Genomic DNA, 15,733 nt, shown 5'->3' with positions numbered 1-15,733 from the left:
CTCCCTTCACGCCAAAGTTTGCCTGAAAGCTCAAAACCAAGACTGGAGAGACTACAATGAGTGGGTTGAGGGGAAAGAGGGAGAAACCCCAAAAAACAACACTGAATTAAGAAGTATCCTGCTTACCACCAGCTCGGTGAACATGGCATCCAGCTCCTCCACGGGCGGCATGGGCAGCGAGGGCTCCATGGTCTGCAGGGCGAAGCTGCTGTCATTGCGCAGCCGGTACGTGATCTCGGGGTGCTCGCTGCTGCGGAAGCAGCAGAAGATGAAGGAGATCCCCCGGCCGCTCCTCTTCCTCGGGGCCATGGCCACAGTCCCGCGCGTCCCTCCCTGCTGGGCACTAGATCCTGAAGGGAAGAGAAGAGAGGAGGCTGGAGCAGGAGCCCCGCGGCGCTGCGCTCCCGTCCCGCGGCGGGAGGAGGGACCGAGCCACCCACGCGCTCGGCACCGAGGGGAAGAGCACAGACGGTTTTCGTGCCAAATATTTCTGCTCAGATTTGACGTTTACAGTCCTGGCAACCTTGAGGACCACGCAAATTAAAAAAGATGCATTTGCTTTGCCTCGTGCCAGAGCTGGCAGCCGCAGGGGTCACCGCTGTCCCCGTGGGATGAGGAGTCCTGGGCCTCTCCCAATCCCAGCAAACCTGCACCGACCTCCCCATGCCATGGCAGCCAGCCCCCCTCATACCCACACCTCACATCCCTTCATGCCAGGGGTATGGAAAATTATTCAGGGAACTGCTGTCAGGAACAGCTGGATGTGCTTGGGGCCACCAGGTCCCCACCATGGATGGTTCAACCCTTGTAGAACTCACATGGCTCAGCATGCCTTGAGCTGAAAAAATATCCTGCAAGCTTCTCCCAACTCTTAAACGTGTCCCTAAACATCCACCAGCAACCCCCTGTACGGCAGCTCCTTTTCATGGAAAGTTTTGCTTGGCTTTAATTAGATAAACCTTACTTGCAGCTCCAGTAAATATTTACAGGAGGCGATTTCAGCTGATAAAAATCACACGGGGCCGGTAGCTCAGATTTTCCTAAGCTGTGCTGACGTCGGGCATCGCTCGCCCTGGCAGCTGCTTGGGTTTTGCTGATTTCTGAAACTCTGGTTGGGAGCGAAGCTCAGGGCAGGAACCATGTGCCCTGCCTGCCTAATGATAGCAAGGATCAGAAAAAACTGCCACAAAATTGGGACTCTTAAGTCAACAACACAAGAGAGTCACCTATGAGGAATGAGGAGTGTGGAGAAACACTAATGAGAAAAATCAACCAGCAAAGTAGGGAATTTTTGAAAGCCTAAACATTTGTCTTACAAAGTTACACACCCACATATTTTATCTCTGCGAAACAAGACACTGAGATGTTAAGAGACTGGACAAACAGCCAAGGTTGAAATATGGATGACTCAGATTTATTAACAAAGCTATGAAGAGACTCGGGGAAAAAAAGGTCAGCATTTGGAAAGGAGTGTCTGATCTCCCTGGAGCCTGCCATTCCCTCCAACTATGGATTTATACAGCAGAATAAACAGCTGCTGTGCCCTGTGGAGAGCCAGGGCTGGGGTTTGACCTCAGGGCAGACCCTGCACCACCACAGCATGGCAAACACTGCCCTCTCAAAGCAGGGAGCTTGCAGAAAATCCCAGCTCTACCCACAGTTCTTTAACAGAGGATTTGACCCTTGAAATGATCCCGATGGCACGTTTCTAGCACATGGTGTAATCATCTGCTGAACCACGGACGATGGGAAACAGCTATTGGATCTTCAAGCAGGATAATCCCAGCCTGTGCAACTGCTCTGTGCCCAGCCTGGAGAGTCCCCCCCCTTCTTGAAGGGCCCCAAATCTCATTTCACATTTTTTACATCTTGGATGTAGAAATATGCAGCCGCTGGAGGAATTTCAGCTGCCATGAGAGCTCTCTCATCACGGCTCCCCGGCAGCCAGCACCACAGCAAATCCATTAGCAGCCTGCTGGCATCCCCTTGGTGTCAGGAGGGCTTGGGGACCTGCTGCACAGCTTCTCTCCTAAAGAAGGGAGGGAAACAAAAAGCCAAAGGCACACAGATTTCTGTTCACCCCAATATGGGAGAAAACGCTGCAGGTTTGGGTTTTAAAGAGCCACAAGGAGCAGGGTGCAAAGGGAGAGGCTGCTGGTGGCTGCTCAGCGCTTTGTGCCCAGCACAGGAGCTCTGTCCCAACCCACACTGAGTCCTCAAATGTGAAAAGTTTGGTGATTCCAAGTCCATGGGTACAGCCACACCATTCCCAAAGCAGTTCCCGCTCCAGGAGCTGGTTTGGAGCAAACAGACCCAACTCTTCCACAGGGCATTTTCCATCCCCTTTTCAACACCATGTCAGCCTCGTCCCTGAAACCTGCTGCTACACACAAGCTCTGACTAGGGCTCACAAAAACGTGTGGAAAGCTTTCATCAGAACAACACCTGCTCTTCAGAGATGCACACTCCTGACAATGTTTTATGAGGAGTCTGAATGACAGAACAAAAGGCAGGGTTTTATTTTGGGGTTTAAAGCAGACAGCCATACAGCAACCAAGAAAAGGTACTTTTGAGCTGCTTCCAGCTCTGGAGCTACTGAGGTTCCTCATTTTCATCTATAAACAATTTAAAAAACCAAACCACCCTATAATGTAGACTGAGTGGGCTGTAGGTTATTAGCAACCAAGGCTAAAAAAAGGTTAGGGAGAGAATATGTTAGCTACCAGGCAAATAGCATTAAACCTTCAGAAGGCTGATGAATATTCATTGACGTGATGGATCAAAATCAAAACACAGCTCCCTGGCAGGTCCTTGGGAGCTGCAGACAGCAGCTTGCATAGTCAGAACAAAGTCCAGCTACACAGCCTCCTCCTCCCCTGCAAATCCTGCAGAAATTGGTTATTCAAGAAGAAAAAGCAGCAGCCCCTGGCAATCTGGAGGCTTGTGTTAAGGAGAACAGAAGGGACAAGTTCCACGCCACATCATATGTTAAGTGTCCTGCTCCCACCTCCTGCTTGTACCTTTGACTGCTAATTAGATCAATAAATTTAAGTCAGACTGTGATCTGATGGTGCCTTCTGGCCTCTACTATTGAGCAGGCCAGAATAAATTAAGCTTAATTGCCCCTGTATGAACAGAGCCAGGGATGATAGGCTGGGAAGGGTCACTGAGGGAACTTGTAGCCAAGCCCAAATCTCAAGGCAGGACTGATGGGGCTGAATCATTCCCAAACAACTCTGTTTGCACAGAAACAAGGGTGAAAATGTATTTGTGATGGGTTCAAACTGGAAACCCAGACTGAAGAGAAGGAGGAGAAGGAGCTTAGCTCATGTGTGTGACCAGGACGGATGGAGGCCATCCTGCTCAGTGATACCCAGAGACAGAAGTTTAGTTCTCCCCAGCCCTAAAAAGAAAAGCATCAAGCCTGCATCGCCCTGAGCAGTGTTTAAATGAAATCAGTCATTAGGGGAAAATTGGAGCCTGGTGTCGCTTCCGCCTTTGCTTTAAGGAAAGGAGAGCAGCAATTACCACTTGCATATTCAACAGCCTCCTCAGCAAGCTAAATTAAACTGGAGCAACGAGCTGCCAAAGCCTGTCTGTGACCGATGCCCCAACCAGCTGGTTGGGAGCCAGCACCGGTATTGCAGCACTGCGGTCTGCAGCCTAAAAATACCCAACAAGGGCACAAACACATGCAGAGGAGCAGGGGAGCGCGCGCTCCCCTTCACACCCGCCTCCTCCAAACCCACTAAATCCTCAAACATGAATATCGGCTTGTTGTTTTCCTGGCTCCCCTCCCAAAGTGAGGAGGCAAGATCCTGAGTGAGCTCTGGCTCTGAATGTGGAGCTTTATTCCAGGTGGTTTTGGTGCAACAGCGCTCACTGACCGCCTCTGCCTTGGTGTCCTCACCAATTTCAGCATCTTGGGCCATGTCAAGCTCTGCCTGCCTTTACTCTGCCAGAGCTTCAGCACAGCCTGGGATGCTCCCAAACAATGGAAATATTCCAACTCTCATCCATCACTGCGAAGTGATGTCCTTGGTTGGTGATGGTGGCTTCAGCAAGGACTTGAGGGAGACACCACCACTGTCACCAAGTGTTAGAGCCCGGTGACCTGGACCCCTTTCCTCAGCTCTTAGAAAGCAGGAATTTGGCATTCTACACAGTGCACCCTATAGTTATCCCACCCCACCACTGAGCAATGCTCATCCTCCCTCAGGGTTTCTCCTCATGAATTCAACACCCAGAGCAGGGCACAGTCCAAGCCACCTTGCACTATTTCTCTAAATAAACAATTCCAGATGATTTTTCCTCCCATGTAAGTCACATCCAGACCTCCACAGCAATAAAAACTGGACTCTCCCACAGCATTTTTCAGATCAGCTGTACATTTGCAGCATTCCCTGAGAAGCACCAAAGCCCTTCCCAGGCACATTTTCATTTTTCACCTTACAGACCCAAGACAGTCAGCATCTTCCTTGGCTCCACTCAGTAACCCAACCTCTTCTTGGGTTTGGTTCTGATTGTGAGCCCACCAAAGTGTGTTCATGGTGCTATGCTGATCCAAAAGGCAGCTGCACATTCCTCTCAAGAGAGAAAAGTGCTCCTCCATTTCACATTTGCACCAAATGTGAAAATGAAAATGTGCAATGGTGCATGAAAACACTTTTTACTGAGATGGGGGTCCAAGGATTATTCAATTTTAAAAATATAAGGTTTGACATTGAGCTCTTGCATGAGTGAAGAGCTCAGAAATAGGATTGCCTTCCTCTGAGCAGGAATCATCTCCCCTCCAGCACAGAAGCTTAAAGGATCTGAGCCCATTTCCAGCATCACCACTGTGCTGAGCATGGTGCTGGTATCCCCAGCACAGCTGCTCCTGTTTAAAACAACCAGAATGATTTTTTGGCCACAAACTCTCATGCTGATTTCTAAAACCCCCTTTCTCCAGTGTAAAGCTGTTTTCAGGCATAGGCTGTACAGGGGAGCAATGTTTGTGTTTGGTGGAAATCAGTGCACATCATCAGGAGGGGGCAAAAAGCCCAAAATATTCAGCTAAAAAGCTTTAAACTATTGATTGCCTTTTCTCCACTCATCTACTCTGAGAACAGCAGCCCAGAAGGGATGGGAACAGGACCCTCTCCATGATGCAGCTGCCAGGAGGAGCCTGACTCATCACCAGTGCATCACAAGAGCTCTGATTCTCAGCACAAGCAGATCTCAAAGACTCGGGTTTCATGGATTTATAAATACACCTGCCAAATCCTGAATTACCCCGATCCTCTTTCCCCATCCCAGAAATCCTATTATACTCTATGATGCCAACAAAATGAGTGTTTTGTGTCTCCATACCTTGCCTGGGCTCCCTGGTACCTGAAGGCCACCAGGACCCTGCCCCTGATGCCATGAGGAGATGGCTGCTCTGCTCACTCCAGCAAAGCCCCATCTGCCAGCATCATCAAAAACCCAGTGCTTGCCTAAAATGTGTCACCCCCTCTTTCTATTTTTACCATTTGTTGTGGCATTTGTCACATCCTGAAGCACACATCTGGGCCTGCTGTCTCACAAGAAAACATTTCACTCAGCTCAAGGGCAGACGAGCTTTGGGGGCTTGATGGCCACAACCAGCAAGAAAAATTAGACCAATTTTATTACAGAGCCAGTGAGGGAAAGACATAGCTCAATGAATTTGTAACACTCCAGAAAAGCCCTCCCTTTTCCACTTTACACCTAACAAAGGTGCTGGGAGAGACTTTTGTTTGTTTGAGTCTGAATGGGGCTCCCACCTGGAGGTGTTGATGCTATTCAGGGAAAAGAGCAACAACCTCCAGGGTGCAGTGAGAGTGCCATGGCCTGGCCTGCCTGTCACCCCTCCAGCACACGAGTGAGGTCCCTGCCAAGGGAAGCACACACACTGCTGGCTCTGTAATCCACTTTTCAGGGGGGAGAGCGTGGAGCACAGCAGGGTGAGACGGGATCTGTCTTAACACTCTCCAGCTGAAATCAATCCTTGCTCCCTTTGCCAAGCCAGCCAAAGTCTGGAGCAGGGGATGGCTGGTGGTGAGCTGCAGGATGTCCATGGAGGTTGTGATGGATGAGCAATGCCATGATTGACTCTCACAATTAATGGACAAATATCACGGATTTAGGTTGAGAAAAGTTTTACAGATTTACAGGTATGTTGTACTGCCTCGCGAGGTTATCAAGGGACAGCTGGGAGGGCTGGCTTGTCACTGTGGTGGCATCTGACCTCCAGTCAGGATCTCCACCACTGGAGAGTGAAGGAGGGGTTGATGGACAGAACTTTGGGAAGGGTTAAAAGGGAAAAAACCATTGTGAGGGGGCTGGGCACATGGCAGGGAAAATCTTTTGCTCCCAGCACCGTAACCTTTTTTCCTTATTCAGTCTTCTGTTATATTTTTGATAAAGTTTAATAAACCTTCCTAAACTATGAAAAGTGAGTAGCCATTTCTCACACAGGCCATGGAGACAAGCTTGGATCCAAGGAGAAGCTGAGGAATTGCAGCATCCATCAGGAGCTGGGCCAGGGAATCTGTGGAGCACGGCTCGGTGCACGCATTAATCCAACCAGGAAAGACGCTGCTGCAGCAAAACTTTGTTTGGTTTTTGAGGATTAAAAAGCAAACCTTGCTGGAAGTTTCCCAGCCATCTAGATGGTGAGCAGCACAGTAACACTGGAGGTGACAAGTTCTCCACTAAAAGGGTAAATTTCACCAGTGACAAGCTGAGATCCTCCAAACCACTACAGATCTTACAGGAGCTCCAGCAGATCAGCTCAGGCAAATACCATTTATTCCAGGAACAAGGACAACAACATGGAGCCACAGACAAGACCCAGTTTGCAAACCTATATAAATATATATATATATTTCTTGATATTCACTAGGGTGAATGAGTGACCCAATTTTACAGACACACACATTCCATTTTCCCAGAAACCAGGCAGATCTGTGGTCCTCTTTTCACAGAATCAAACCAAAAAAGTGGGGTGGGCTGGCACTGGTGGGAGGAAGAAACAGTTCTCAAGTCACACAGCACTCCTTTATCTGTTCCCCATGATTTGCACCCTGAAACCCAGGCACAGCAACACTTATCCAAGCCCAAGAGACTTTCCAGGAAGGCAGAGGGAGGCAGAGCATCCAGGAAAGATGCTGGGGCATTCCCCTGACCTCCCTGTGTCCCAGCCAAGTTCTAAAAGGCAACACAGGAAAAAAAAAAAAAAAAAAAAAAAAAAAAGAAAAAAAGAAAAAAAAGAAAACCACTTTTGTTTTGGGGCACCAGCTGTCAGTGCTGCATTGTGCTGGGGCTCACAGGGGCAGACACAGCCCTTTCAGAGCTGGGGTCACCTGCAGGGAGGGATTTGCACCCACCCAAGGCTCTCCTGAAAGCCTGAAGCCTTGCAGGGAAGATCTCCCAGAATTTCTCCCGTGCCATTTGAACCTGGTCTGGGAGTGTCTGGGCTGGGTGATGCCCAGCCTTGTCCAGGCAGCCCTCAAGGACAAAACCACTTAAAAGAGAGAGATTCAAGACCCTCTGGGCAGCTCAGGGGGCTCCCACAGCCTCACTGAGCATCCTGGGGGGAGCATCCTCTTCCATCCTCCATCCCCATCACCCAGCACAAGCATCAATCCAGCCCCAGTCCCTCTCCACAGCTGGTTTTGGCCCCAGCTGTGAGAAAACTGCTCATTCAAAGCACACCATACCTCCAGAAGGTGCTAAAAGCAGCTGTAAAGCCCAGCCTTGCACTGATTTCCACCAGATATCACAAGTTCTCACTCCTCCCTTTGACGATGCAAATGCTGTTAATACAAACTCAGCAGCCTGGCAAGAGAGAGAGGAGCTGCATTTCCCACTGGAGGAGGAGATTTGTTTGCCCAATTAGTCTTTTCCTGCAGAACAACAGTTCAATCAAGAGCCTTCCTTTATTTTAATTCTTCCCCTTTTTTCATCCCTGCTCGTCCAGTGAATACTTGGGCTGTGCCTGTGATTAATTGTATGCAAACCCTCAAATGCTGAGCTTTCCATTTCACTGCTCCCCATTTCAGCAGTGATCCCTGGGGTGACACTGGCTGAAGGCAGGCAGGTTTTTTTCTTCTTTTAAAGCTTCTTAATTTGGGCTGCACAAAGTGGAGTTTCCAAGTTTCTCAGCAGCAGATGCTTCCAGTCCATCACCAGAACAACATCTGCCACGGGGCCACCACCAGGACAAGGCAACAAGGAGCTGCTGGCTGAGTCCCAGAGGGCTTTTTTGGGTGGTGTTTGGAGTTTTTTAGCATTATCTGTGCTTAAGGTGAGGCTACTGGAACCACAGGTGTGTGACCGTGTTCACAGGGGTCTCAGGTTGAGGGAAGAGTTGAGGATCTGACTCCATGTTTCAGAAGGCTTGATTCATTATTTTATGATATATATTACATTAAAACTATACTAAAAGAATAGAAGAAAGGATTTCATCAGAAGGCTAGCTAAGCTAAGAATAGAATAGAAAAGAATGATAACAAAGGTTTGTGGCTCAGGCTCTCTGTCCGAGCCAGCTGACTGTGATTGGCCATTAATTAGGAACAACCACATGAGACCAATCACAGATGCACCTGTTGCATTCCACAGCAGCAGATAATCAATGTTTACATTTTGTTCCTGAGGCCTCTCAGCTTCTCAGGAGGAAAGATCCTAAGGAAAGGATTTTTCATAAAAGATGTCTGTGACACAGGTGTTGAGGCATTTTGTGGTGTGGAGCAAGCTGGTTTCTTTCTCTCTCAAAATGGAAACTGGATGAAGGCTGCTGGAAACAGGAGTCCTTCCCAGCAGGGACCCTGATGGCTAAAATATCATTAAACTTCAAGATACCATTAAACCCAGACTACTGAAGGTGCCCAGAGCAAACAAAACACACTTGTCAGATGTCTCAGCTGGCCTACCCATCTGCAATGCTGATTTTCTTTTAAAGGTTTTTAAATTCTGATGTTAATCCAGAGTGATTTTCCCCCCTTAAGTACAAACCTGGGGTTGAGAATTCCTTGATAAATATGTTTAATGGCAGAAAAGCCCTCCTGGCCACTTTTCCTCCCAGTGTGACACTAATACCTCCCTGTGCTCCAGGAGATGAACACCAAAAAACAAAGCATGTGAGCTCAGAGCAGGCACAACGTGATCCCAACAGCTCCCACCCAGCCTGGGAAAAAACAGCAACTTTTATCACATTTCACTAAAATACTGTTGGCATTTAAATGGGAAAAAAAAAATCAGGCTAGCACGGCAAGTGAAATTAATTGGAAGGCTTGGTCAGACTTATTTCATGTGGCTACAACACAAAATGTAGCTTATGGCAAAAGCTTTGACCAGGATGGGTCTGCACCATCCTGAGGCACAGGGCAGCAGGACTCGATTTTCCACCAGGACAGCTGCTCCAATCTACCACCTGCAATTCACAGGACCTCTCTTAATGGGGACACGTGGTTTTAATTGCCTAATTATCCAGCTTCTGACAGAGGGGAGGGAGCCTTCCCCACATGGCTGCTGGGGATGGACCAAAGGAAAGCTGCTCTTCTCCTGCTGGAGCATCCAGAGGGAAATGTCAGCCCAGTGGAGGTCCCAAGGGGATGCATTTAAAAATCAATAGAGGCTATTTTAATGCTTAATCCAGGGAAGTATCAGCATCAGCAGTGTCAATACAAACTGAATTTAAACACACTGAGTACATGCACAGCATTGTTAGTTTTTCCTCTGTGCATTGATTGAACCAAATCTGGTTTTCCCCAGAGAGTCTGAAGTCCAAACAAGGCATGCACAGCATCTCCAGTGCTTCAGGCAGCTTCATCTCTATGTTCTTCTCACAAAATGAGCCTCTCCACCCCTCCTGAGCAAACATTTCAGTGAGGAAACCCCCTGGAGGGGCAATATCACAGCTACCGTGGTCACAGGCTAAATATGAGAGTGGATTTCTCTTCTTTGCAGGTTTTCACACTGCACCTGGCACAAATTGCAGCACAAGCTTCCCACCCCTGTAATAAATAAATATCCCTGTAGATAATAAATAAATACCCCTTGTAGATAATAAATAAATAATTATCCCTGTGGTTATTTGCAATTTCTAGGCTTTTTTTTAATGGAAAGGGAGATGGTTGTATAAAGCAGCGCCAAACTCTGACACCCACCCACTGCTCTCTGCAGAGATGCTCCCACACCTCCACTTCACCCCTCTCACCTTCCCCAAACCATTCCTGCCCCTTCCCAAGCTGGCTGAGGCTGGAATGCTTGGATTTCTTTGAGAAAGGAAAAAAGGAAACAAAGAGGGAGGGAAAAAAAAAAAAAAAACAACACTGCAAAGAATTCCAGTTTTGGCGGAAACCAAACTGGAAAGAAGCATTGACAAACTCTGACACCCACCCAGTGCTCTCTGCAGAGATGCTCCCACCCCTCTCACCTCCCCAAACCATTCCTGCCCCTTCCCAAGCTGGTCGTGGCTGGAATGCTTCATTTCCTTTGGGTTTGTGCTGTAAACTGTGTTGCTAACTCAAGAGATGTTTGAGTCTCTGCTCTGCAGGGCTGGCACAGAGTCAAGGTCTCTGGTCCTCACTCCACCAGAGAGGAGCTGGGAGGGGACACAGCCAGGACAGATGACCCCAAGTGACCAAAGGGGGGGTCACTATCTAGAGGGGTATTTATTTATTTATTTATTTATTCCAGAGCAGCTGGAGTCATGCTCAGCATTTAAATCTTGGAGTGATGGCATTTGAACCCGTCAACACCAGTCTGGGTTCACCCACAATGCAAACCCATGAGAACTTCACACTTTAAAGAGATGAGTCCTGGGCATGGAGGGTCCTGCAGAGCTCTCCACACCTGGGAAAGGCTTCAGGTGATCAGTGACTGGTGGCATTCCTTCAAAACTCCCTCCTGTCATGGTTTCAGGGCAATGCATTTGACTGACACCAGGCGAGGGAATTCCAGTGAGGGAATTCATCCCCAACACCCTGAAACATTCTCCCCTTCCTTCAGCAGCTCTGGGAACACCTCTATCAGCAAAAATGGCAATGGAATTGGCTGATAGAGGCCACTCAGGCGGGCAGCTCTGCCTTCACCAGAATGTCAGGTCTTCCAACACAGCCCAGACAACACCATGGATAACAAAGTGGGGCCCAAAAAATCATGGGACTGAAACCCATGATTCCATTTCAAACCCTCTCCCAGAACACACAGCCTGCAGATTTGCTGCCCAGACACTGCCCTAAACATTGAAAAACAATTTTCCCCCTCTGTCTGATCTCTGCATCCCATTGCCCTAAACTATCACTGGATGGCCTAAACACAGGGCAATGACATAACTGACCCTCAGATCATCCACAATCTTCTGACTGGCCACAGGGGAAGGAAATTAAATGGCTTTTGGATAACAAATCTTTGCAGCATTTTCCAGCACAAGACCAGTAACATGGAAGTGAAAGCCTGAAGAAGCTGCAAATTGGATTTAGGTACCTGAAAATTCCAGATTCACTCCACTACTGCCAGAGTTGTCACAGGAAGAGAGAAAGCACCCTGAAATAATTGCCTCTCCAGGCAAAAACTTTCCAAATGCCCTCAAAATGCAGATTTGTGGAGCTGGCAAGAGCTACCCATACCCATGGGCTGCAACACGAGCTGTGAGAGCAGGCAGAGAGGAGAAAAGGCATCTTCAGGCAATCACAGGCATTTTTTTCCCAGCTTAGTGAGAAGAACAACCCATGCATCAACAGGAGCACTTGACACATGCCAGCCTTTCTAAATTCACTTTCAGGAGATTTACCAACACGTCCTATGGAAAAGGAGAAAAGGAATGTGTGCTATGCAAATCCAGCCTCAGACTGCTCCCTGCCTAATCTAGCTTTAGATTCAAATGCTTATTACCATGGCTTCTAATCGGGTCATGTGTAATAGACAGGTTTCCTTTGGGCTCCCAGCACTTCAGCTGTGTTCTTACCAAGGCACTGAATGGAGAAAGAAAAGAGGAAACAAAGAGGGGAAGAAAAAAACCAAACCCCAACACTACAAAGAATTCGGGTGTTGGTGGAAACCAGGCCTGGAAAGAAGCACTGACACCTACCAGTAAAAGCCAGGCTGATATGCAAACATTTGGCAGCTCACCAAGAACACACTGAATGTCAGATCCTGTTTGCACCCCAGCACAGCCCTGCAGGGAAGTGCTGGTGGCTGCTCTTTGCTTCCAGGGTCTCTCCCTTCCCCCTGAGACAAGGTGATGAAATGATCCCACACCCACACAGGACCCACATACAGCAGCACCATGTCACAGACATCTTTTATGGAAAATCTTTTTTTTTTCAGGATTTTTCTTCCTGAGAAGCTGGGAGGCCTCAGGAACAAAATGTAAACAATGGTTATCTGCTGCTGTGGAATGCAACAGGTGGATCTTTGATTAGCCTATGTTAGTTGTTTTTAATTAATGGCCAATCACAGTGAGCTGGTTTGGACAGAGAGCCTGAGCCACAAACGTTTGTTATCATTCTTACTATTCTATTCTTATCTAGCCTTCTGATGAAATCCTTTCTTCTATTCTTTTAGTATAGTTTTAATATAATATATATCATAAAACAATAAATCAAGCCTCCTGAAACATGGAGTCAGATCCTCATCTCTTCCCTCATCCTAAAACCCCTGTGAACACGGTCACACATGCAAATGCTGCTCCCAGTTTCTGAAGACCCTACAAGACAGTGCTGACCCTGTCATGCTACCAAAACTACATTTAGTGGGGTGAGCAGCACTAGAAATACCAGCATGAATGGAAATATTTCCTTTTGTGACTCTGAGCAACACAAGCCACTTTTAGAGTGAGGCAGCAGGATGAACTCACACTTATTAGACACCAGGGAATTCACTGAGGTGAACATCCCCCCTGGTAACACCTACATGTCTGCACAGGGACCTGCAGCGTGGGCTCTCTGCTGTCTCATAACGTGGCAAATCCAACCGAAGCACTCTTTATGGCTGGGATGTTCATAACATTTATGTGTGCTCCCTGGTGTCTAGTGCAGGCTGAGGTTTCATTGCATCCCTTAATAAAAAACCTCCCTAAACACCCTTCTAACTTGATGGCTGTTTTGACCAAAATTGCAGCAGCCCCACAAATTTGGGATGAAAAACCAAACTGAAAGAAAGGACAAGACCAGGCAATGGACTTAGTGAACTGTCAGTGATGGAAGGAGGATCAGATGGACAGACTGACTTTAAAGCTTCCCTTCATTAGGAAATTAGAAAAATCATGGGTTAACTTTCAACAATGAATGTTATTACCACGCAGAGTGAGGCAGCTGATATTCTGCCACGCAGGCACATGTTTCTCTGTGCTTCATCATTTACTGAATTAATAATCAAATGCTTTGAAAAGAGAAGGAAAAAAAAAACCCAGAGAAACAGGAGGCTGCAGCTCTCAAGTGTTCTTTCTCATCAGCCTGCTCAAAGACCAAGCCAGATTTACCAGAGCCTGCATTGCTGCTCTCCCTCCAGCCCCTCCCCAGCTCACAGCTGCACCTGGAACTGGTCTGGGGGACATTTTTCCTTGCTCCTGTAGCCAAAACAACCAGCAGGGATGGTTAAACCAGGTGGACAGAGCCCTTTTTCCATCCAGCCTGGCCTGGGGCACAGGAGGAGGAAAATTTGTGAGACTCCTTGCCTGAGGACACAGATGGAGGATCTTATGGAGGAGCCATGCCCAGCACCAAAGGAGCCAGGCAAACAGCATTTACCAGGTCACAGGTACTAAATAGCCCAGCAAAGTCATGCTTACTTGTGAAGCAAGAAAGAAAAACTCACATTCCTGTAGTTACAGCCATTTACAGAAGTGTCCAGGACAGGGTCATTCCCGGTGATGACTCTGAGGAAGTCCAAGTGAAGAGATCCATGGCACAGAGACTCATGGATAGCTCACACACAAGTCAAAAAATACCTCCAAGCCTCAGAAGCTGCATTGCTGGAGCTGTGGATAACACTCAGGCAGAGAGCATGGCTTGCCTGTGATAAGCCAGGATGACAACCCAGTGGAAATGTAAAAATAATTTAATGAATAAGTATATTTAGATTTATAATCCCACAGCAGCTTTATTTATAGAGATGCCAATCACTTTTACACAGATATAAAACTGGCTGGCAGAATGCCTCAGACTACATCCAGAAACCCATCTGCAACAAATCTAAGCTGTGATATCCCTGCATACACTTGGCCAAACAATAAGGCTGATGCCAGTCATCCTCACTGTGAATGTGCAGATGGGCCAAGGGGGGCTTGCCAAGCCTTCCCCACAGCCAGAAATGGGTGAATTCCCCTATCACCTACTGGAAACTGGTTGGGAAAAGGACCAGGTGAAGGAAAACCAGTCTCCATCTGGGCTGTGTGGATTGCAACACCAACACAATGCTGGATGGAGAACAAGCCTGCATCCAGCTGGCTGCAGGTGAACCTCCTTCAGAGCCTTCCATCACTGAAGTGGGGAGCTGAAAGCAAGGTGAAAAACCCCATGGAGCTCTGCAGCACCTTTAAAAGGTGGGGGCATTAAAGAAGAGCTCTTGGGTATGGGTTTTTTTGATTTATCGTTCAAGACACAAAGCTGGGACAGAGGAAGGTGAAGGAGAAATTAACTGAAATTAACTGAAAGTCATCACTTGGCTCAATCTCAAAGCAGATGAGGATTTCTGGTGATCCTTGCCCAGGATCTGACAACTTTATCTAAGCCTGCAGATGTCAAGGGGAGAGGCTGCTGTGGATTTCCACAGGGCTGGTGACCACCTGGAAAACTGAAAAGTCACAACTAATTCACAAGAAACCAAGAAAAACCTGCTCTTCATCCCAGTGGGCCTTCTGGGGACTTGCTGTCCCAAAAATGGGGCAAAATAGGGATGGCTCCATGTCAAATACAGACTGTGGGTAACTGCAATTCATCCACAATGGTTTCAGTATATTGGCAAATGCCAAGGTGGGAAAGGTTACACTGGAATATTACTTTGAACAGCTGTGGGAACAAACCCAGCATTAATTTTCAACACTTATTCAGCAAATTATTTGAATAAACTGAGGAAGACTCGTGCACACATTCTGACAGCATTATTTGGTAGATTTTTGCCTCTGCTCCTGAGAAAATTTATGACAAAACAACTCCCAGCAAAGACATTCACTTTCCAGACCAATGAGCGTATTCAGCTACCCTTGGGGACAAAGTAACCTCTCAAGATCCCTTCCAGCTCGATTTTAGTGCCGTTTTACACCACAAACTATTTTCACACTGGCATTTGCTCTGATTTATCCCTGAAAATAAGTTTGTCTAAAAGAAAAGCTGGTGGAAAGAAAAAAAACAGAAACCCTACAGCACTTTTCTCGCTCAAGGACAAATCAAAGTAAAACAACCAAGCACAGAGCTATGGCATCCTCGATCCAAATGTTTTCCAAAACATTTCCAAATGTTCCCCAAAGCTTCCAGATGAAGCTTTCATAACCAGGCTGCAACCCCTCCAAAGCCTGGGGCATTGAGCCTGGCATCATGGTGTGCTGCAGCAGAGACACCAAGGACATGGCTGGGGGTGACTTTGCCAATGACACACCTGCCAAAACACACCCCAGAGCCCTGCACGCAAAACACAAGAGTTTCAAAGGAAAACTGCCTCTGCTTCTTCCACAGGGCATACTCCAGTGTGACAGAGGAGCTGTGTGGGCTTTCAGGAGGAGTCAGTC

At 47.6% G+C, this 15,733-nt stretch overlaps 1 protein-coding gene across 2 annotated transcripts in view; it reads right to left on the bottom strand.

Moving 5' to 3' along the window:
- The window catches only part of DAAM1 (dishevelled associated activator of morphogenesis 1), a 95,698-nt gene that overhangs the window by 56,213 nt on the left and 23,752 nt on the right, over window positions 1-15,733 (bottom strand). For both annotated transcript variants that reach the window (XM_063159735.1, XM_063159736.1), the window contains exon 3: window positions 127-350. In XM_063159735.1, the coding sequence (XP_063015805.1) occupies window positions 127-309 (183 nt within the window). In that variant the 5' untranslated portion in view covers window positions 310-350. The remainder of the gene's footprint in view (window positions 1-126; window positions 351-15,733) is intronic.

Source organism: Melospiza melodia, chromosome 6 (assembly GCF_035770615.1).
Source record: "Melospiza melodia melodia isolate bMelMel2 chromosome 6, bMelMel2.pri, whole genome shotgun sequence".
Classification (NCBI taxonomy): domain Eukaryota; kingdom Metazoa; phylum Chordata; class Aves; order Passeriformes; family Passerellidae; genus Melospiza; species Melospiza melodia.
Note: the sequence above shows the minus strand (reverse complement) of the source record. Positions and strands in the feature narration are given on the sequence as shown.